Consider the following 23,498-nt stretch of genomic DNA (forward strand, 5'->3'; position numbering starts at 1 on the left):
AACGTATGTTCTCATTTTAGGCCTAAATTCTTGCTCCACCTGCTGTGGCCTATTATTTACCTGACCAGATCATCTGATGCTTTTAGTCGGCTACCATGGAGACAATGAGCCTCAGTTTCTGTTGCGTCCTGCATCTATTATTCAGGTTTAAGCAGGTGTGTTTGTCTGAGCACAGGGTAAAACTAATTTCCTGAGTGTGACAAACTGGTAATTATTAATGATGATACCTGATTCCAAAGATCTTCTTTCCCGTAGTCCTTCTGAACAAGTCATTTAAAGCTTGTTAACCCCTTTGTACATGTAAAATAAAACTCATTTTAGATCACTCAGGCAGCCATATCACCAACATTTCTAAAAAAACGAAAATGTAAAATTTTAATATAAGACTTTTCCATTTTCTTGAATGCATAATGTTTATTTGCTTCTTTCAGTGTTGCTCTGTGTACAGAGTAAAACACAGCAAAGGCTCCCTTCAAAAGACAATGCCACTCCACAGTTTTAGACATCAAGGAGATCATGGAGACTTTGATGCCAGAAGCACTTAAATCTAACTAACAGCAATCCAACTAAATTAAGGTCTGATCAAGAAATTGTGTCTACAATGTGTAAGAACAAAAAGGGCTACTTTTTTTTTACTTTCCAAACTTGCTTTTCCCCAATATCCTTGTTTCATCATAGGTTTGCTTTGGCCAGTGAAAGTGATTATAAAACCTTAACTGATTTGATTAATTTACAATATGTTCACCAACATCGTTTATGTTTAGGTAATCAAAAAACAGTAATCAAAGCCCTAGACATAATGCATTTCTTTACAATGCAGCCTGAAATATTAATGCAACTGGTCATGTTATCTTTCTTCCACTGTTGTTGTCTATAATACAGTCCACGATTTATTTTGACTTTAAAAGCGTGAACAAAATGATCAAATACTAATTTAATACAGCTATATCAACTAAAATAATTAATTTATTCAATCGGGAGAAGTTAACATTAAATGAACAAAATAATATGTTAATTCATTGATTCAGAAAAAAAACTGCTTTAGAAGTTACTTGACCATTCCTTTCTTCATACAGGCAGAACAATACCAGGATGCGAAACACGCAGTTTCTCTCTTCTCAACTGTAACCGCCCTTTGCTTTCAACTCGTCTTATCCAATCACCGTTTTCCTCGTGTCTGATACTCCCACAGTTTTTCAGAGTTGACCAATTATTGAGCTCACCGCTGAGGCTGCACTCAACGCGTTCCGCCATTTTGTAGCGCTTTAAGAAAACTCAGCCAAGCAACAAAGTTGCGGATCAGAGCTGTTGTTCCTCGGTGTGCAATGGACGGGTAAGTGATGCTACATTATTATGAATGGAAAACAAGCGTGGCTGACCTGGGAATGAACATTACATGAATTAAACCGTACGTTTATTAATGGCAATGTATTTTGTATGATTGGACAGCGTGCGCGCTCCCATCATCAATTGCGATTAAACAAATGCTTATTTAATAAATCTATCGGTTTTGTGCCCGAGGCGAGGGAAGATATTTCCTTGGATACATTTTCACGTTTAACTGTTTTGTTTGTAGGATTGTGTATTTCATCTGTAATTTTAGTAATATACTCACTGAAAGGACTTGTTGCATCGTGTAGGATTAAAGTTTGAGTAAAAAGAACAACATTATTTAGCTCTTATAAAAAAGGGGAAACACGCAATTAAAAGCTATGTTACTTTATTCGTAACCACCCAACATATATGTAAAGTTAGTAAGAATCAAAATAAATTATGTAATTGACGTCTTTTTTCCTTGTGCAGCCGCCTAGAGACTGAATTGTATCCTATGGGATCAAGTTATGCAGAATTAGAGTAAGTCCTTCTGAAATTTTACAGACCAGAATTGTATGTTTTTTTCCCTTCATTTTCGTCCTATATATATATATATATATATATATATATATATATATATATATATATATATATATATATATATATATATTTTTTTTTTTTTTTTTGTGTTAAAGAAAAATCATCTTGGTTGCCATAGTTTCCACCAAAACACAGTTCTGCAGTTTCCAGTAAAGATAGTCCATGGTATCATGGCTTATTTTAAAGCACTGGAAGTTTATTATTTTATTTAGCAAATTTGTTTATATTTATTTATTGATTTCTATTTATGTAGTATTTGTTTTGAGTGCCAAAAACAGCTATGCCTAAATAAAATAGTTTACAAAAAATAGTATGCTCTATTTCAGTCAACATCTTTTGGCATCATTATTTAACACTATTTTGTAAAGAAAAGAAAAAAAACAATGTTTTTAGAGTTCCTCATTCTTTCCCTATTTGGTAACCAGAACCTAGTTGTGGCTACTACATAGGTAGCAGTAACAACAATTGCTTTTGTAACTATGGCCGAAACTGTGGTTACTATGCTATGTGGGTCTCCGCGTTGACTGATGAGTCTGTTTGATTAGACCTGGATTAAACCAGACAGACATGCATGACATGCAGCATGTAAGATGATACACAAAAACTGAAACCACACCCCAGGTATTTTGCAAAAAAGAAAAGACTCTTTGCTTCTTGTTTGAGCTCTAACACCTATTTGCATGAAAGTTTTTCCTCTTGGGGAAAATGTATTTAGGATTTGTTTTGACTCCGTTATTCTCTTTTTATATTCATTGTTTCAAACATGAAAGCTTTCAAGCTGTTCCATTTTGAGATGAGGACATTTTGAAGCTCTAAGCAAGAGGAGAGATTCTGGTATTGCGTTTAGTTTGAGTTCATGTGAAACAGGATGTGGGGGTTAATATTCAACCATAGACTGACCCAAAATACCACTCATATTTCTTGCTCTAAGGGAGATTTGTGGGAACAAAATAGATAACATGCAGTCTCGTCAAAATCTGCTTATTCCTTTTATGGGAAATACCTCTAACTAAAATGTGCAAATTATACTCATTGATCCCACTTATTTATAGTCAGGACAAATGTTTCACTTTTTGATTTGCTTAATGGTTTGACTCTAAAAATTAATTTCATACTTTGCATGAAATATTTTTTCTTTGCCTTTTGTTTCATTGGAACTATTTTCAGACAAACGCATGGGGTCAGATTAGTTCCTTCTTCTCTAGTTAAATATTTGTTTTTGTTTTCCGTCCCTGATTTTTTTCATTCTATTTCTGTTTTCTTTTACAGCGTTGTTCATGATATTGCAGTTGGTACAAAGGTAAGAATTTTAGTTTTAGTTTTTCAATCACTGTCATATAATACAGCTTAGCTTGGTTCAATAAGAGCAGATGAACTCTGTGTCATAAGAGTAGACTGTGTGTATTGAGAACTCGCACAGCCTTGTGACTTGTGCTGTCATGATTCATCCTCGCAAAAAGGTGAATCATTTCAAAGGGAATCAAATATATGTTGGAACAAGTCCTTTAGAATTGTGCTATACCACAATACATTGTGTTTTCTCTGTATTTGTATGAATAACCTACAAAAATATTAAAAACTAATGCTGCTGTGTAATTTGTCATAATAAAGGGCTGTTGTGAAATGCATAGTTAAGAAATCCCTAACATGCTGCCTGGATCAGCTTACACAAGGCCGCAATGTGAATACTCTCGCTCAAGCTCTCATTAAAGATTATTTCCTGTGGTATGTGGCTAGTGAGGAGGGACCCACAGGATGTGGAACAAAAGGCTGATTCATGATGTTCATTTAGGTTAGTTTCTTAAATGCTTTAAGTCGAACGGTATCCAGTGTATCATGAAACCTACAGAAACTGCATTTATCTGGGGCTGATCAGATACAGGAAAATGGAAATTTAATTGTGAAGTTGTTTGAAATGTTTCCTAGTTTTGGGTTCAAAATTTTTGTATTAATTGCCTTTTGTAATCTATTTTTGTGAGAAGCTGAAAATTGAATGATAAAAGATTGGCATAAGGTCAGATTTTATTGATTGGTTATAAATTCAATTGTGAAAAAGGTATTGCATTGCATTGTGTGCTTGTTACATTTAAAAGTACACTATTTAATGAAAGACATTGAAATAATGTGCACCGATCATTCATAATACAGAACATTAAAATGAAAGTGATACAATATAGTGTTTTAATTAACTGCTATCACAGAAATTAAACTGCGATCACAGCATAATGTGCCAAGTGTCTGGGCGTAACTATACAGTACATCATGGAACATGCTTGTCAGTTTTATTTATTTATTTTTTGTACCCACTTTGCCATAAACTGGACAATAAAATCAATTATTTTTTTAGAGCAGTTGTTTTGGTGATCTTCGACCACTGTATTTGTCTTTAACACAGGTAACAAGCATTTTATTGTTTTAGTGAGGTTTCTACCTAAGTCCAATTATTGAACCCATTTCAGAGACATTCCTCAGAGATTGGATTTGGCTCTTGATATGATGAGATGAATGCAGTCCATTCATCAAATGCAAATATGTTTGCCTCATCACTCAACACACATGTAGCTCTTGTGTTTGTTCAGCAGTGCTGATCAGAGGGAAGATGGCTGGGGGAGGGGTTAATGGGTTACATGGGGGCTCACTTGATGCTATCAGTCTTTTTTTTTTCTTTTTCCACGTGTTTAGTAAAGAATTCTAGTGGAAAGCTTGGGGGTTGCAGGTGCTGATTACGGCAATTTACATGAATCCCAGCACGTTGTAGCTTAATAATAATTCATTTTGACATTTCATTTGTATGAGTTACTTGTCATAAAGTGCTTTAATGCATATTTAGGGTCTCTTGAAAACCATTACTATTCAGTTGGTGTTTTATGTAAATTAATCTAAACACTGTCTGGACTTGTACTCTAACCTGTATGGTTAGTGTGGTAATGGCTCAAGTTTGAACCGTAATTGTGGGGGAAGGCACACCTGGGCGTTAGAGATAATGGATTCTTGTGTATTCAATTCTGGGTTGGGTTTCAGTTACCTGCAGAGCAGGCACAAGGTCTCCATGGTGAGTGCATTACAATCAGAGCTGCTGTGGCAACGGCCTCATTTTTTTGTTGTTGTGAATTGTTGCAGTCTTAGCCCCTCCTCTGAGCTTCACACCCTGTAATCTATTTCCTTTTATGTCACACCCCCAACATGTTTGTTTGTTACAGTTTGTTAAATATTCGTCCGGGGGGGTCGTCCCCCTCAATTTTAGAGACAGACCATTTAGAAACTGGTGAAATATTAAGCTTGTATAATAATAAATACTCTTCCTTTACCACCTATTGAATATAGTTTTTACAAAATGATGCATCCTTTTATGCTTACTAGGTCCTTCTGTATATGGCTTTTGCTTTTTCCATGGTTTGATGGGCTGAACAACATATTCACTAGTAAGTTACTCATTGAGTCCATGTTGTTTACAACTTATAGTTAGTATGACTGTGCATATGAGTAACTGACTGCATCTTGTTCAAACCCTCTTCGAGTAGTTCTCAGCTCAGCCCCTTGATTAACATACCTGCAAAGTTTTACTCAATTAAACACCTGAACAAGCTAATCAATAATCTTCATGATTGCTAGAAAGTTGCAGGTGAGTTTGATCCAGGTTGAATCTAAAGTTTGCAGAAAAGTGGATCTCAAAATAGAAAGCCTCTGCTCTACACTGTAATGCAGACCTCATGGCGGGTGTGGTCTAATACCAAACACTGCTAAAAATGCAAATTAATTTGAACCATTAGACTATGGGAAAACATTTCAAAACTACAAACAGAAAATGTTGTCATCAAGGTATCTGTACACTTACTATGAAGTTCATTTCTGTTCTCTACATGATGGGGCTAAAAATAAGTTATATATATTCAGGCAGCAGTTTACTATTAGTGAACATTCTGACAGTTCACATGCTGCTAAAAAGCCCATTTACATAAATATGTAAATATGTTCCACACTCTTACCGCACGTTATCAAAATGATCGCATAAAAGTAACAAGGGGGGAAAATGACAAAAAAAGTGATAGTGTTACAGCGCTCCAGATAAGTCATGCCACATTTACTTGTATATCGTGTTTTATTGTTGTTAAATAATAAAAAGAAATGTGCCATTCATAGAATCAGTACTGTAGTTTGGTTTTGCACAAGACTGTTCATGGTAACATCCTTACAAAAACATGTTTTTTTTTTTTTAAGATAGATATGTCTATGAATAGCTTTGTTTGCAGTCACCCTTTAAACGTTTATTTCTAAGCTTACTGTGTTGTACCAAATGCCTGTTGTGTAGCCACCCCCCTCTGCTTTACATGTGGTTCTCATTGAGACGTTTGACTGTGGAATTTTAATATGTGGTGCACAGGCCAGTGTGGTTGCTTGCGCTTTTGGAGTTTTGCTGAATATATTATTTTCGGTTACTTTTAGTCGTGTGCATTTTTATTAGACAGTAAGAATATTGTCTATATTGGTTGATACAACCTTTTGTTACTTTGCTTCTGTTAGTTTTTTTTATGTACTTTGAATAATGATAGTCTTAACAATCATTAGCTTTTGCTAAATTAAAGAGGACAGAAATTTGTAGTTTTTATTATTTTTGTGCGCAGTGTTTTAGCTGTGTAAGTACCCTGGTATTTCATGTGGAGATTCTCCAAGTAAAGTGCAAAAGAGCAAATCCAAGATTTTGTCTGACCACTCATTTCTTTTGTTTGGTGACCTGAAAAATCTAAAGCTGACCCTTTTCTGTGGTTTCCTGAAATCTTCCTTCATAGGTTTCTGGTGGGGGATGTTTTGTGGTTGATCTCTGACCCCACCCAGCCTTTAGGCAGTGATGTTTGCACAGCAAGACTGAATGTAACATTTGTCCATTTCATGCCTTCAGATGTAAATTTGTCCTTATTTGGATCTCCTTTCTTTACTACTTGTTGCCATTTAGGCTAAAGGCTGTTTGTATCTTATGATCTACCATTTTCAAGAGTCCTCTTTGTAAGTTAGTAAACCTCAGTAGTGGCTATGTAAACTTGACATGTTACTGGACACAGTTTGATTTAGAATTTTTTTTCCAGAGAGGATCTGACGAATTGTTCTCCTGTGTTACCAGTGGGCCTTATATCATGAGCTCAGCAGGTATGTGTCTTTTCAAGTGTTGTTGTTGTTTTTTCTTTTTTTTTTTTTCTCAAGTGTAGATTATTTTTCCATCTTGATCATCTGCTTTTCATGCAGCCAACGGCAACGACAGCAAGAAATTCAAAGGTGACATTAGAAGTCCTGCCGTCCCGTCCAGAGTTATACATGTTCGCAAGCTGCCCAATGACATCAACGAAGCAGAGGTCATTGCCCTTGGTCTCCCATTTGGGAAAGTGACCAATCTGCTTATGCTGAAGGGAAAGAACCAGGTATCTATTCTGCTTTTGATTGTCTTGGCATTAGTGCAGAGTTGGAGAAGGTTGACGCTAAGAAGCTGTCTACTCTTCGCTTGTTAAATGTGACGTCATGTGAAGTGGCTTCCAGGTCCATGTGCTATATAAATGCTATGTGCAGTATTATATAGTAACAATAAATGTTTATAAAGTACTGTATTACTTTTGAAAATCATCATATTTATCCATGTCTAATATCCAATGGCCAGAAAGTAATAACTTTTTTAGAAATTGTTAAAATATTGGTGTTTGTGATGCAGCAAGTTCAGAGAATGTTGTGTACACCATGATTTCATATAAAATTGATTTTAATCTAAAATTTGATTGAAAAATAGTCATAAACAAACATTTCTCAATTCAAATGAGTATCGGCTTGGACCCGGTAACAGTATTCTATACATCACAACTTTAACAAGTGGATAAATCGTAGTGTGTATGCATGTATACATGTATGAAAATCATCAACCATAAATGAGCTCTAAGCAGGTGTGCGTGTATTTGTAAACATAAAGGGAGTCACGCGATTTGATGGTTTCACTTTTATTTAAAACTTAACCATTTATTGCTGCCTTTGTCCCAAAGACGTACCAAACAATTATAGAAAAAAATTGCTACTATCCGAAGGAAGAATTGCAAACTGCAGCTAAAACAGCTTTGTTTACACATTGGACTATATTACAATCGTGATGATATGAAAGAACACTTACGGATTTGAGTGCTTGAGCTATTTATAAAATGAGGACTCAAATCTGACGCGCTGCTGAACAGTGTACAGGTAAACTCACAGTGGTTTATCATAAGCATTTTATATAATATATATTTTTTTCATAGTTGACAATGAAAAGAGCCTAGAAATGTTACCTGACTAACAAGGGACTGACTATATCTGAATTATTATGAAAGGAAATGTTTATTGAGAACCAAACAAATAATAAAAAGAAAATCTTAAGTAGAATCAGCAAAACTTGGTAGTGTAGTCAAAATCCATCTTGTTTAGCTAGAAATGTTTGTATTTGTTAGCCTGTGCAACAAATTGTTTGACTCAAGGCAACAACTGCATAATCTCCATTTTTGCACAGGCATTTTTGGAAATGAATTCTGAAGAAGCAGCTCAGACGATGGTTACTTACTACTCCTCTGTAACGCCTGTCATCAGAAATCATCCCATCTTCATGCAATACTCCAACCACAAAGAGCTGAAAACAGACAATTCACCAAACCAAGTGGTATGTGCTTTACATTTATAGTCAGCAACCATTCCCCACATGCACCACGTTCGCAAACTTTGTGAAGCTTCGTTCCCAAACTTCTGACACTGAGTCATTTGTAAATATTTTTACATGAAGCCATTTGTATTTGTCGTATGATTGATCTGATTACGCGATCTGTTTGGTTCTCTCCTACACATCCTGTTTTCTGTGGCTGCATTTTCCACATTGCCTGTTTTTCTTTTCTAAAAACAGTTTATGTGCAGCTAAAGGCCTGTAGCAGTAAATTCCACAGCTGCACCCCATCATTGCTCATTCTCAGGATTGCTTAATTTTGCCTTGCTTCGTTCTGTTTTAGTAAGGACAAACATAGCAAACACTGTTTATACCAAGTTTTGTTTAAAGGGATAGTTCAAAAAAATTGAAAATGTACTCACCCTGAAGTGGGTTCAAACCTTTGAGTTTCTTTCTTCTGTTAAACACTACAGAAAATAATTTGAAGTAAGCTGTAAACCTGCAAGCATTGACTTCCATAGCAGGAAAAAAACAAATACTAAGGAAGTCAATGGATACTAGTTTTCAACTTTTTTTAAAATCTCTTCTTTTGTGTTTAACAGAAGAAGGAAACTCATGAATGTCTGAAACAAGTTAAGGATTTCTAAATAATGACATAATTTTATTTTTAGTTTACTCTGCGTTTAACATAAGCCATCTGCAAGTTTCTTATATTGTCAGACATAAAAATGTGCATATAGATATGGATTTCTTTTTTTTTATATATAATTGAATAATGATTTAATAATATTTTAATTTAATAATGTGTGTTTTTCTACAGAGGGCCCAGGCAGCTTTGCAGGCAGTGAATGCTGTCCAGACAGGTAGCTTGACTCTAGGTGGTGTTGACCCATCTGGTATGACTGGCCCCAGTCCTGTTCTGAGGGTCATCGTTGAAAATCTTTTCTACCCCGTGACCTTGGATGTCTTGCACCAGGTATATGCTGTTTCTTTCTTACCTAAATGGATAGTTCACCCCCCCACCCCCCACCCCAAAAAAAATGTTATGTCATCAATCAATTTCCTTTTTCATTAAACTTGTAAGACAATCCTACACAATTTTAAAGGGGTCATGATTTGAGCAGTCTATTTTTCATTGTACTAAAAGGATATCCTGTACATATAGCTGAAAACATCCTTATTACTGTAATAAAAGCTTTTTTTTTTTTTTTAACACCAGGCCCAGAAAAGGGCATATAATGGCATAGGCACGTTAAACAAAGACATCCCAACCTGCCAAAACCTTTTTTACTCTGACAATTTGCACTAGAGGTAACTTTACTGCACCATTTATGTAATTTAAGGCTTACTATGTCATTAGAAGTAATATGCTCCCATGAGCATTCTCTCTCTTGGCTCCATGATTTCCGGAATTCAGGGATTTCCGCTTCAGGGAGCCACTATGAATAAGCAAGAGACTTCTGGAGCTTCTAGGAGAAATGGAATGTATAAACACCAACTCCACTGTAGAAAATCAATACCTAATAACGGTTTCCACTGACTGGTACAGTACAGGTCGGTACGTGTCACCTTTATGAGGCTTGCATTTCCACTGCCTAAAGAGTACCAAGGGTACTCTTTTGGTGGGCATGGTGTACGACAGAAAGTTTCCGTCAACGTCATTCTCCCTCGAGGAAATGACAAAGTAAAGCTCTATGGGTCGTTCACATATTATATGAGAAGCATTTCTCACAAAACAAATGCTTTTATACACATAAATACTTTTGTATAAGTGTTCATTACTAACTTATCTATGAGCATAATTTCATTATAACTGCAGATCAGTTAGGGCTGTGCATTTAATCAAAAATCCGATTTTGATTATGGCTTCTAACGATTATGAAAAACCATTAATCGAGATAAACGATTATTCCATTATTCACCGCCCCCTGTCCAGTTCTCCTCACTTGTTGCTCTTAAAAGCGCGAAAGACCGCTTATGTGCATGTGTGTACGGCGCGCAGACAGTCAGAAGCATGCGGTCTGCACTTGGTCTCATTCGCACATTGTGACGAGCAGAGAGCACACACATCTAAAGTCATTAGCGTGAGCGCTTTAATGTTCAAATACGTGTCAAAACGCATTTAGTGATTATTCATATTAACTTTCATTTTGTGATAAACAAACGAGTTGAGAATCAAGACACGTGAAAGCGAAACCATTAAAGTGACAGAGCACAGCTGCCGCCTGTTTTATCATGATTAATAAAACAACGAGAAAATCCCTCTTTGCTCTTGACTGAAGACTTTTGTAGCTAAAGTGTTTTTCTTACGGTGAAGATGCTAATAGCAAAGTTTGTTTCATATTTTTATTCTATTGTATTTATTTCTCTTTCCTTTGCAGGGAGGAAAATAATATATGCAGTTGAAGTCCGAATTATTAGCCCTTCTGAATATTAACAACCTTTTTCCCCCAATTTCTGTTTAATGGAAAGAAGATTTCTAAACATAATAGTTTAAATCATTCATTTCTAATAACCGATTAATTTTATCTTTGCTATGATGACAGCTCATAATATTTTCGTAGATATTTTTTTGAATACAAACATTCAAATTCAAAGTGTGATTCAAAAGCTTAATTAGGGTAATTAGGCAAGTCATTATATAACAGTAGTTTCTTCTGCAGACAATCAAAAATATGTATTGCCTAAAGGGGCTAATAATATTGACCTTAATAGAGGTTTCAAAATATTTAAATTTGCTTTTATTCTAGCCAAATCAAAACAAATAAGCCTTTCTCCAGAAGAAAAATATTAGAGGAAATGCTATTAAAATTCCTTGCTCTGTTAAACATCATTTGGGAAATATTTATTTTTAAAAAATTCTCAGGAGTGCTAATAATTTTTACTTCAACTAAAAATCGTTTGGAATAATCATGATTACAATTATGACCAAAATAATTGTGATTATGATTTTTCCCAAAATGGAGCAGCCCTAAGATCAGTGTAAAATAGCCTACTGTAATGTCTGCAATTAGATGAAATAAATAAATACAACATATATGAACACATACAGACCCTTACAGTCTCCAATGTTACCAATTACAGAAAAACTACACACAGCATGCATTTACTCCTTATTTGGGTTCTAAAATAACACTCAATGTGTAGCGCAGATTTAGTGCAAAACTCTTTTAAATGCGTCATTAATTTTCACCAGCACATGTAGCCTCTTTTTAGAATGTAATTTCGTCATTCCCAGTTCATAATATTCCAAAAGGCGGTAATAAACATGGCAGTTTGTTCATAATTCAGGTTGCTGAAACAATTTACTCATGTTTTGTCGGATTTGTCCTTTGTTTTTTTCCACTTCACTCTTGGGTTTGTCCTTTTCTTTTCTGAAAGGATCAGATGTCGAAAGCACTTCTAAAATCACGTGAACGTTATTATCATCAGCTCAAGAAGTTCCTTAATTTAAATATAGACGCCATCGCAAACTCCTTGCGAAACAGCTTGCACTTTTAGACAGCCTTTTTTAAACTAAAACTGGGCAAGGGAGATTTTGTTCTTCTTGGCATTGTGGCTGTACATCAAGACCACCACAAGGTTTGTTTGAGCTCTGGTTGACCATGGATCGTTATTTTATGCATATAGTATTATAATGTAATGTCTCATCTGTGTATTTAAAGCATGTCGGTTCCTTTTTTTTAAAAATTCTGGATAGCTTCACGAGTGAGTGACGTTTTTCTGTAACCAATCAGTGTTTAGCTGCGCATGGAGCTCCACCTTTTGGTACCCTTTCTCGTGCTCTGTAGCCTTTTGAAAGAGTGACCAAAAAATGGTACGGTATTTTTTTTTTTTAGGTACCTTTTGACAGGGGAAACGGCCATAAAAGCGTACCGCACTGTACTGCACCAAACTACTCAGTGGAAACGGGCCATATTTTTGTAAAAAGCTCTGCACATTTTGGTACATCAATGTGCTGCTTCAGATATTTAGGTGAATTTCTGAAAAAAAAATGTCATGTCAGGCACACAAGATAAAATGAAAGGTAAAAATATGAGTACTTTCATTTCAAATCAAATTGTGGGGTGTAAAAGTACTGTTCTTCTTCAGATCTATATTCAGGTAATTTGTATAGTACAAAATTCTGCATCCCACAAAATACTAATTAATTCAGTAAAAGTACTTTAGTATCCTATTTTACGCACCCCTGTTTGGTTTTGGGAAACACAACATTTTGTGCTGCAGAGGAGCAATAAATTGCTTAGTCTTTCTGTTGGGAATAGAAACATTTCAGGAGTTGTTACAATATGTAATCTGTGTTTTAATGATCAATCTAAAATTTAGGACTGACTTAACAGTAAGTAATCAGTAAGTCAATTTTAACATCTGGGTGAACTATCCCTTCAGCAGTTGACGGGTATGATTGTTAGATGTTAAAACGTGTTTGGTTCCTCAACAGATTTTCTCCAAGTTTGGCACAGTGCTGAAAGTGATCACGTTTACCAAAAACAATCAATTTCAAGCTCTCCTCCAGTTCACAGATGGTCTGACTGCACAACATGCCAAGCTGGTGAGTAGCGCCATCTATCAGCCACCATCTGTCATGATCGCTATTAAACTTAGTTTAATGCAATGGAAGCTGGCATATTGAGAGACCGTGAATGTCTGGATCTCGGCTTGATGTTTGTGGCACCATCTTTCTTTCCTCAGGCTCTAGATGGCCAGAACATCTACAATGGCTGCTGCACCCTGCGAATCAGCTTTTCCAAACTTACCAGCTTAAACGTCAAATACAATAATGACAAGAGCCGTGACTACACTCGCCCTGACCTGCCCACAGGGGACAGCCAGCCTGCACTTGAACATCACGCTGTGGCTGCAGCCTTTGGTACAACAGTGTTACTTTTCACCCAGCATGATCTATATCTTTCTTTTTTAGAAAGTCTAAAAGGGCTTGTTTTTTTCAGCTGCTCCTGGGATCATCTCTGCTGCACCATACGCAAGCGCACATGCCTTCCCTCCAGCTTTTGCTATTCAGCAGGCTGGTAAGATGACACAGCCTTAGCCGAATGCATTTTCAATTACAAGTTTACCTGAAGTCTACTGTTTTGAGATGTGTTATATGAATGACATTGTCTTAATCAGGATTGACAATACCTGGTGTTCCTGGAGCTCTCGCCTCACTGACCATTCCCGGGGCAGCAGCGGCTGCGGCAGCTGCAAGTAGACTGGGTTTTCCAACCCTCACTGGCACACATTGCGTTATGCTGGTCAGCAACCTGAACCCTGAGGTTAGCAGTTCTGTCTCTGATTTAAGTCGTCAAGCAAGCTCAGAATTATTTCTTATACATTTAATTCAAGAATTAGTATGCACAGATGCAAAAGATAGTTGCTTAAGTGTCCCCATCCTTTCTACAGTGCATTGTGTCATTTCCTCCTCTAACATCCTTAGGTTTCATTAAAAAAGATGCCATTGAGTTGAGCTTCTTCACCCTTGTTGCTTCTATATAAATATGTTGCTGCTTTACTCTACATTCCACTCATCTCCTTTAAAATATTATATCAGAGTAAAAGTGTGAAATGTTCTTTCTGTTGGCATGTTTAGATTTAATCTTTTTGTACAGTTGTGTAAAACACCATCAGAAAGCACATTTACACATGTCCATTGTTTACGACAGTAACTAATTGCTAAAGATTAGCTTGTTTTGCTGGTAAAGCTTCTTTGTTAACTTTAGCACTATAATTTTGTATTTCTTTATGTATACTGACCTTGTTTTTTTACCTCCTTTCTTTTATTTCTCTCCCTCCCTGTTCCCCTCATCCCATGGCTCTTTTTTTATTTTTGAAACCTTGTTCTCTTTTGCCATCTGGCTGCACGCACCATATGTCTACTCATTTGTTGTCACTGTACAAACAATTACATCATTATTACGCAATCACACACATCAACATTACTTAAAATAAACACACACACACATCTGTCTTCCACACCCCCCATCCCACCCTACCCCAATCCTACCCCTCTTTCTGCTCCAATCCATTAACCATCTTCATGATCCAACCATCGTTTTTCGCCATTTCCCGTGGAACTGCCTCGCTGCCTTGGATATGTTGAACCTCCACTCTGCCTCCGATCTTTACCTTCTCTTCCTCCTCCGCTGCCCCCCTCTGCTGTCCTTTAAAGAGAGTTACGCCCCACTGCCTCTTTATTCTCTTCGGTATGTCATCCTTTAGCATCTTTATTTGTCACTTGTTTGTTCTGTTCTTTTTAATTTGATTTTAATTTCCTCACAAGGCATCTGTTAGGTCCAATTCTCTGAGTGCCTCGCTTGCTTTCTGCAGTATTTGGTGTGGTGAGATGAGACTCATTCTGAAAAGCTGCAGCTCTCCCAGAACGACGGCACTTTCTTTTTTTGAACACAAATGGGAGGCTGCAGCTTTTTATGACGGAACAAAACAAAATTTAAAATGTTGCATGGTTTTGAAAACTTTGTTCTACTTTACTTTTCTTTTTTGCATGTCTTTGGTGAAAAGCTGTTTATAATTCTTGGTTAATACTCGAGACTCCTGCTGTTTTTTTTTTTTTTTTTAAGTTAATATTTTAGGTTAAAAAATGTTCATCCCCTCAAAACTTTATCTTTCAAGTCTTCAAAGTCTTGACTCAATTGAATCTGTTCCTAAAACAACATATACCCCCTTTGCAGTCTTTCAGAGATCTGCTGATGCACTTTTATTCTCCTTTTAACATTTTTTCTTAAAGATTAGTTTTTAGTTTTAAAGTAATTTCTTTTTTCCACTTGATTAGTGTCTAGTTTTATTAATTTTATCAGCAGACAATGAATGGATCTGTTTTTATTCTTAAAAGCATGTGATGGTGTGATTTATTTTATTTATTTTTTTGTTAAGTAGAGAATCTTGATGGTGAACTGGAGATTTGATGCTCAGGCCATTGTTGAGGTGGATCTGATTATGTCAAAGTAGATATTTGCATCTGACATAATCCTTTTTCTTTTTAGGAGTATATGGGGATGTATTAAGGGTGAAAATTATGTTCAACAAAAAGGAGAACGCTCTCATACAGATGTCTGATGGAACACAGGCTCAGCTTGGTAACGCTTTTTTTATTTATTTATATATACACATATATATATATATATATATATGTGTGTGTGTGTGTGTGTGTGTATATAAATATATATATATATTAGGGATGTAACGGTATCAGAATTTCACGGTACGGTAATACATCGGTATGAATGTCACGGTACGGTATTTATTGAATCATTTACAGGAAAAAACAAAACTTATGAAAATACTCCAAAAAAGTGCCAAAAGTGTCAATGACATACAAATTAGCCATCTATCTGTAAGCTTTGAAACAGAAACTTCAATTTTAATAACAAAAAAATACTAAACCATGTAAAAAAAAATAAAGTTTCAATTTAGTATTGTTGAAAACTCATCAAATTCAACATTTAATCACTCACTCACTTAGATAGAGATGGGTTTAAAGGAAAATTATCATATAAATATAATCTGGTAAAAGCTGGTATCTCTGGGCATTTACAATGTCCCCTGCAACAGGAAAAAAAAAACCTCTCATTTGGGACTGAGGTTTCTGGGACAAGAGAGATATGACTTGGCCCAGGTTGACAGCAGTGGGTAACGTTGTGCATTGTCTTTCCCCCACTTGAGAGGACAAACCATGAGTAAGATAAAGGTCTCATGTCTGCATCAATCTGAACAGTGTGCTGACAACACAGCTGATAAGAACTCGCGCGACAACACAGCTGATAAGAACTCGCGCGACAACACGGCTGATAAGAACTCGCGCGTCAACACGGCTGATAAGAACTCGCGCGACAACACGGCTGATAAGAACTCGCGCGACAACACGGCTGATAAGAACTCGCGCGACAACACGGCTGATAAGAACTCGCGCGACAACACGGCTGATAAGAACTCGCGCGACAACACGGCTGATAAGAACTCGCGCGACAACACGGCTGATAAGAACTCGCGCGACAACACGGCTGATAAGAACTCGCGCGACAACACGGCTGATAAGAACTCGCGCGACAACACGGCTGATAAGAACTCGCGCGACAACACGGCTGATAAGAACTCGCGCGACAACACAGCTGATAAGAACTCGCGCGACAACACAGCTGATAAGAACTCGCGCGACAACACAGGTGATAAGAACTCGCGCGACAACACAGGTGATAAGAACTCGCGCGACAACACAGGTGATAAGAACTCGCGCGACAACACAGGTGATAAGAACTCGCGCGACAACACCGCTATTCAGTACGCGCGCAGCGACAACACCCGCTTTAGAGTTTTCCAGCTCTTTTTGATCCCCGCTTCTAGCAGCACACTCCATTTCCGCATTACTGGATCTGTAGCGACAACAGACCGCAAGGGATGATGGTCAAGCATGGGCTGATGGGAATTTTAGTTTTCGCTACCTCCCGTTCGCTTCATTCGCCTGAGCAAATTTTCTCAGAAGACCTATAGTTTTACCGAGTCATGCGACTTCGGTAATATCGAAAAAAAATTATATGTGTAATTTATTTTTTGTGGTTAAAGTTCAAAACATTTTTAAGCTATAATTATAATTATTATTATTATTATTATTATTATTATTATTATTATTATTATTATTATTAATATTATTATATAGCTTTTATTAAATGTAGTGTGTGTATGGGGGGGAGGTCATGTTGATGAGTTTTTACTGTCATGGCTAAAAGTAGTATTGACATCAAATGATAGGCCTGTCACAATAATCAGTATATTGACTAATCGCACAATACTGACATGACCTCAATCAGTTCTGGTAATGCAATATACATCACCCGTACATAACCAATTCTAGCAACATTTTAGCTAATTATGCAACATCACTATCTCTGTGTTCTTTGGAAAAATGTACTTGCATTGTAATATTATATTGTCATTATGTCATTATATAATAAGTGGCATAAAATAGTCCTAAAATAACAATGTTATCACAACGATATATATTTTGGTGCGATATATCGTACGACAAACCATACTTATCGTGACAGACCTAGTAAATGACTAACCTTTTCTGTCTTCCATAGACCTCTTGCTATAAAAACTGCTGTCTTTACATTTTAAACCAAATCTCAAAACTGTCGTATGGACTGTACATTACTCTTATAAATTAAAAAGAAAATTATAAAATGATTAATGAATACCTTATCTTGCAAGTAATCTTGCAAGTAATTTTAGTAAATGGCATATTTTTAAACATTGAAACGTGATACACTTTGGCATTGAAAACCAAGTCTTCAAGAATGACACTAGATGCTAGGGCTGCACAGTCTAACGTTTCAGCATCAATATGTGATAAATTGTAATAGTCACATTGTAAGTGTATGAAATGTTAAGCAATGAAAGCATTCTGACCTAAAAATGTGCTTCACGGTATGTACTTGATAACGATTCTTTTTTTAAAATTGTTTATAAAACAAAATCTATGCTTTATTATTTGACATTGGATCATTCAATTACCATACACATGAATACAGTTTGACTTCTTGGAAAACAATATAATCATACTTCTTTAATTACTATCTTTTTCTTTATTGAATTTATCCATGCTTGTAGATTGTTTATTATATTTTACGCGCTCCTATGCAAAATCTTACCAATCAATCTAAAATGTTAACTTTTTTCCAAATAGTTATTCAATTTATCTAGTGAAATTGTATTCATATCGCAATATATATCCCAGAATAAAAAATATCACAATGTTAGATTTTTTTTTACCAATATTGTGCAGCCTTACTGGATGCTAAATTTAAATCGGACTATTCCACTAAAACTTTAATTAGCTAAAGGCCACATTCAAGATCATGTGACTGAAGCCACTGTGATGCCCATGACGTGCACCTATTTTTGTATTTGATGTGTATTTCTAATTGATGTTTGCCTGCATATTTTAGCAATGAGTCATCTAAATGGACAGAAGTTATATGGCAGGCCCCTGCGCATCACACTGTCCAAACATACGACTGTTCAGATGCCACGCGAGGGACATGAGGACCAGGGTCTCACCAAAGACTACAGTAACTCTCCACTCCATCGGTTCAAGAAACCAGGCTCCAAAAACTACTCCAACATCTTTCCTCCTTCATCTACTCTGCACCTGTCTAATATCCCGTGAGTTTATACACATAAGATGTATTTAAAAATAATACTCTTTTTAAATCCCGTGTCATCTTTAATTTAAAATTTTTTTTTTATGTTTTAGACCCTCTGTTGTTGAGGATGACCTTAAGCTGCTCTTTGGTAGCAGTGGTGCTCTGGTCAAGAACTTTAAGTTCTTTCAGTAAGTCTGTGCTTTTAAAACACATACTATTGTCTATCTGGGAATATGTGAAAAATATTTTAACTGGTATTGGAATTGCATACTTTACTTTTTTTTTTTTTTTGCCTAAATACAATTTGCTTCTAACATTTCAGACCATTCATGTTTAATTTATTTTTGGTAAAACTTTACGAATGAAATAAGGTTTCATTATTTAGTGTATTTACCTACATGTACAAACAGTGAAAGCTACAATTTTACAGCATTTATTACAGGGTATCCATGGATTTTAAGGTCTTAAAATCTATATTTTAGGTCTTAAAAGGACTAAATTTACTGAAATATTGTATTCTAGGTCTTAAATGTTTTTTTTTACTTAATTTTCCTTTTCTCACATATAGCTACCCAATCTGGCAAATAACACCCAATAATCCATCTCAATAAAACTGTTTACTTTTATTTAAAATAGCATTTAATTACTTTCCTTAGAGTAACATTTGCTTTATTATTATTATTATTTAGTTGAGTGAAAATCTATTCTGAGATATATATTTTTAAATTCCTTGCATTTAGCCCTTTATAAGTCTAAAATGTTCTTCATGATGGTCTTAATGTGTTAAGTCTTAAATTTATCTTGGTAAAACCTGCAGAAACCCTGTATTAGCATTGTTTGTGTTGGTTAATGGAAATGGTCATTTATTGTTTGTTTATGCATTGGCTGCTTGAGCCTTATTGTAAAGTGTGACTTAATATTTCTAAATGATCACATTATTATGTTATTTTATTATTTAATTCAAATCATCTTTATTTCTTTAGTGCATTACAACGTAGGTTGTGTCAAAGCAGCAGTTTAGTAAATTGAGACCGTGTCAGTCAAGTTTTCAGAGTTGAAGTTTAGTTTAGTTCAGTTTAGTTTCGATTTCACGGCTGAAAGTCTAAAGACTGAAGAGCAAACCCATCGATGCGCAGCTCCACAAGTCCCAAACCATGCAGGCCAGTGGTGAGGAATAAAATTATTCATGGATGTAAACTTTTGTCACCTTTCTGTGAAATTGTGGATTCAAAATAGGTCTTTTTATCTTGCCAGCATGAAGTTGGTCTTTTTTTCTGCACTTAAGATTAGGTTATTCAGGCAAAGTTTAGTTGAAATGTGCAGATTAAGCATCATACTCTACTAATATTTAAATAAGAATATTACATGTAGCAGAACTGTGTGCATTGAGTATTTGCATCAGTTGCCTCAATACAACCTACAAATAAAGGTGTGTTGGTTTTGTTTGCTTTAAAGATTACTCCGCTTGTGCTGACTTTTTGTATTTTATGAGCCCTTCAAGGCAGTGTTTGATTCTTATATTTGTCAACCTGAAATGCAATGCCAAGAGTTGCACGTCGATGGATTTGCTCTTCAGTGTTTGGACTTTTAGCAGTGAAATTTAAACCAACCTGAATTGAGCTGAAGTTAAACTCTGAAAGCTGGACTGACAGTTTCAATCTAGTAGAACTTGTATGTGATGCTGCTTTGACACAATCTACATTGTAAAAGCGCTGTAGAAATAAACCTGAATTGAATTGAACGATTTGAATGATACGACTTGGCTGTATAGCAGGGACTGGGTTCTCTGTCAAATTTTTCTTCCCTGATAAGTTTGCATCCATGAATTATTTTTGTCATCTAAGAGATTTTTTTAGACTTCTTGGGCTGCTTCTGCCTTTTTGTGATTTGTAAAAATAATCTTAAATAACTGTTCTAATTTGTAAATGTTTTCATTTTTTTTATATACAATTTGGTAAAAGGCTGTATTTGACTGCAACTGAATGCATAATGTTAATCACAAACAGAAGTATGCTTTACTAACATAAATTCATCAACTTTCAGAAAAGATCGCAAGATGGCTCTGATTCAAATGAGTTCAGTGGAGGAAGCAATCGAGTCTCTCATCCAGTTCCACAACCACGATCTTGGAGAAAACCACCATCTTAGGGTTTCCTTTTCCAAGTCCACTATTTGAGACAAATGTGGTCTAGAAGGGGCTGGAGTGGCCAGTCATTTTAAACCCTAACAAGTCTTAATCACAAAGCTCACTTCCATCATTCCATTGTTTTATTTAAGAGGCATTTTAGTTGATTTTTACATATTGTTTTACATTTTAAATCACTTGTGTTATTGCTTTGGCCTGAGAAGTTACATTTTCACTCCATCTATTAATTTAAGCCTGTTTGAGGCTTGTAAAAATAATCTCTGTAGGAGCGGAGAAAAACCACTAAAGGCCTTAGATTATATTTGTACCATGAGTGCCTTATTGTTTCAGATCTTCAGAACCTCAGTCCAACATCTGCAACTGATGTGTGCAAATCTGTAGTTTACTGTCTGTTTTGTGCCCTCAGGGCTGAACATTCATACTCGTATGAGACATGGGTAATTTCATCAGGCTGATGGTACAGGCCTTAAATTCTCCGCCTCTGTGCTATGTATTTTCAATTAGGGTTGCACTCAGCATATCCTCAAGCTTAGCATTTATACTGTATCTTGACACTTAGAAAGTTTACAGGCATTTTTTTCTGCTTCAAAATTATGCAATCATTTGTGTTAAATCCAATAGTGTTGTGTAGATTTGTATTGTTTTTATATTGTGGGCCATTGCATGTTGGCTGTGGTCAATGGACCATATCTATTTTCCGTTTGTCCTGTATTTTGTGTTGATGTTTAGCATTGGGCTTTGTGTTATTGTGATATAGTGGATTATTTAAGCTATACTACTTTAATGCCCTATGTATTCATGTACGTTTGTGTGTACACTACAGCTTGATACCAAAGCCTTTCCTCCAGTACATTCGTAAGGGATATCCAGACACCTTTTAGACTCATGACATTTACAAGCTTGTCCTCAACTAATGAACAGATGTTGGCTTCTCTTTAGAGAATGTGTGTGCGATAGAAAAAAAATTCAACTGATTTTGGAGAAGCACCACATATTACTGATAATCTGCACACTTGTTTGTTCTTAGCATATGAGTCTTAACATTTTGGGAACAAATGACATCTTTAAATTGGGGTTGAGCATTTATTGTCCACAATGGCCTTCAGTGAGATCTGTAATATGGGTCTGAGCCTTTATTTTCCTGATATTTGTATTTGAAATCTCACAAGTGCCTTTTGAAAATCATGTATTGGTTTATTTTCTTGATATGTTAAGTTTGCATTGTCTTTGAAAAGATGTTTTATGATGGACTAAATTTGGTAAACCTCAGAACATGCATAAAATCAAATTTAATTTGTTTATGTTATATTCCAGACAATATTAATTGTTAACTATTTTAGCTGTGGGTTAGGTTCTGTGAAAATAGTTTGTTTCTTTTTGCTATGCGTTTTATTTTGGGACCAATATATAAAAAAGAGGTGGCGCTCTAGAGAAATCGAAATGCTTGTTGGATGTAGATAGCAAGTTGCTTCATCATGTTTTGAAAACGTTGATTCATTATAGTGCTAGATAAAACCTGATTATGCATTCTTGCACAACATTATAAACCCTCAGTTTCTGACATTTGCCTTAGATTATAAAGTGCTTTTTCATATAGTTGACATGAGGTGTAAATACTATTTTTGTATTACAATGTTAAAAGTTATGGGGTTTTATATCCACAAAAGCGTATATTTTGATACAGTTATGGACCATCATCATGCAGAAAAGAGAAAGAAATAATTTCATTATAAAACGGTTTAAATCAGGATTAACATTACACTTTTTTGTTTTCTCTCCATACCTATCTTGTTCTTGTGACATTCCTAGCTGTATTTTTCTTTGCCCTCAATAAATACTTGTTTACTGATCTCCGTGCTTGCTTGACGGCCATTTATGGGTCAATAAATAACAAATATTATGGAAATTACATTAACACATAACTATAGAACATATTTTTTTCCCTGTGAAGTTATAAAATATTTTTGGATTTAAATAAAAAAAAAAAACAATTCTTATTCATATTTTTTATATTTGTTTATGTTCCTAGTACTTTTATATCAACACTAACACTAAGTGAATTTATTATTGAATATGCCTTAATGATTTGTAGGCCTGCTTGACTTTATGGTTAATGAATAAACTAATGCATGTGCGCCAGAGCTTAAATCAGTTTTCAGTTAGATTAGATTAGATTCAACTTTATTGTCATTACACATGTACAAGTAACGTTACAATGCAATGAAAAGCAGTTTTGGTCTAACCAGCAGTGCAATAGCAGCAAGTGCAGGATAAAGGTATAAGTTATAAGGTGCAGTTATAGAAAAACTATGGTCATATTTACAGATGGATGAACTATCAACATTATATACAGGTTGGATTAGCTATGAACAGATTTACAATATATGAATGTAGGTACAAGTTGTTATTAATAATCAGTAGTGTGCAGATAAATAAATATGATTACAAATGTTTATGTGCAGTGGGTGTGTACATAATTACAAATGTCCATGTGCAGTTGGTATGTACAGTTCAAATAAGTAAATCATTGTGATGTAGTGAAAACTTATGGTATAAAAAATCGATTTAAAAGTTTCATTGAGTATGATTCAAATACTAACACCATACACCTAAACACGATAAA

The 23,498-nt window shown here is 35.4% G+C and overlaps 1 protein-coding gene across 11 annotated transcripts; it reads left to right on the forward strand.

The window, feature by feature from the left end:
• The first annotated feature begins 1,220 nt into the window (after positions 1–1,220).
• On the forward strand, positions 1,221–22,863 carry ptbp1b (polypyrimidine tract binding protein 1b). 11 transcript variants are annotated; one of them, XM_087271815.1, is made up of 17 exons: positions 1,297–1,333; positions 1,804–1,854; positions 3,184–3,214; positions 5,275–5,336; positions 6,996–7,056; positions 7,153–7,325; positions 8,429–8,575; positions 9,393–9,548; positions 13,014–13,124; positions 13,265–13,442; positions 13,522–13,599; positions 13,700–13,845; positions 14,739–14,772; positions 15,571–15,663; positions 18,532–18,748; positions 18,840–18,917; positions 20,773–22,724. In XM_087271815.1, the coding sequence occupies exons 5-17, from the start codon at positions 7,044–7,046 to the stop codon at positions 20,903–20,905; spliced, it is 1,557 nt and encodes a 518-aa protein (XP_087127941.1). In that variant the 5' UTR covers positions 1,297–1,333; positions 1,804–1,854; positions 3,184–3,214; positions 5,275–5,336; positions 6,996–7,043; the 3' UTR covers positions 20,906–22,724.
• Positions 22,864–23,498: the final 635 nt, after the last annotated feature.

Source organism: Danio rerio, chromosome 11 (assembly GCF_052040795.2).
Source record: "Danio rerio strain M-AB ecotype USA chromosome 11, GRCz13ab, whole genome shotgun sequence".
Lineage (NCBI taxonomy): Eukaryota > Metazoa > Chordata > Actinopteri > Cypriniformes > Danionidae > Danio > Danio rerio.

Excerpts from the sequence above, each read along its gene's own strand:
- ptbp1b (XM_087271813.1), top strand. The coding sequence starts at position 3,035 with ATGAAATATTTTTTCTTTGCCTTTTGTTTCATTGGAACTATTTTCAGA. Across the intron at positions 3,215-6,995 it reads ATATTGCAGTTGGTACAAAG|AGAGGATCTGACGAATTGTT; the intron begins GTAAGAATTTTA and ends TTTTTTTTCCAG. Across the intron at positions 13,443-13,521 it reads CGCTGTGGCTGCAGCCTTTG|CTGCTCCTGGGATCATCTCT; the intron begins GTACAACAGTGT and ends TGTTTTTTTCAG.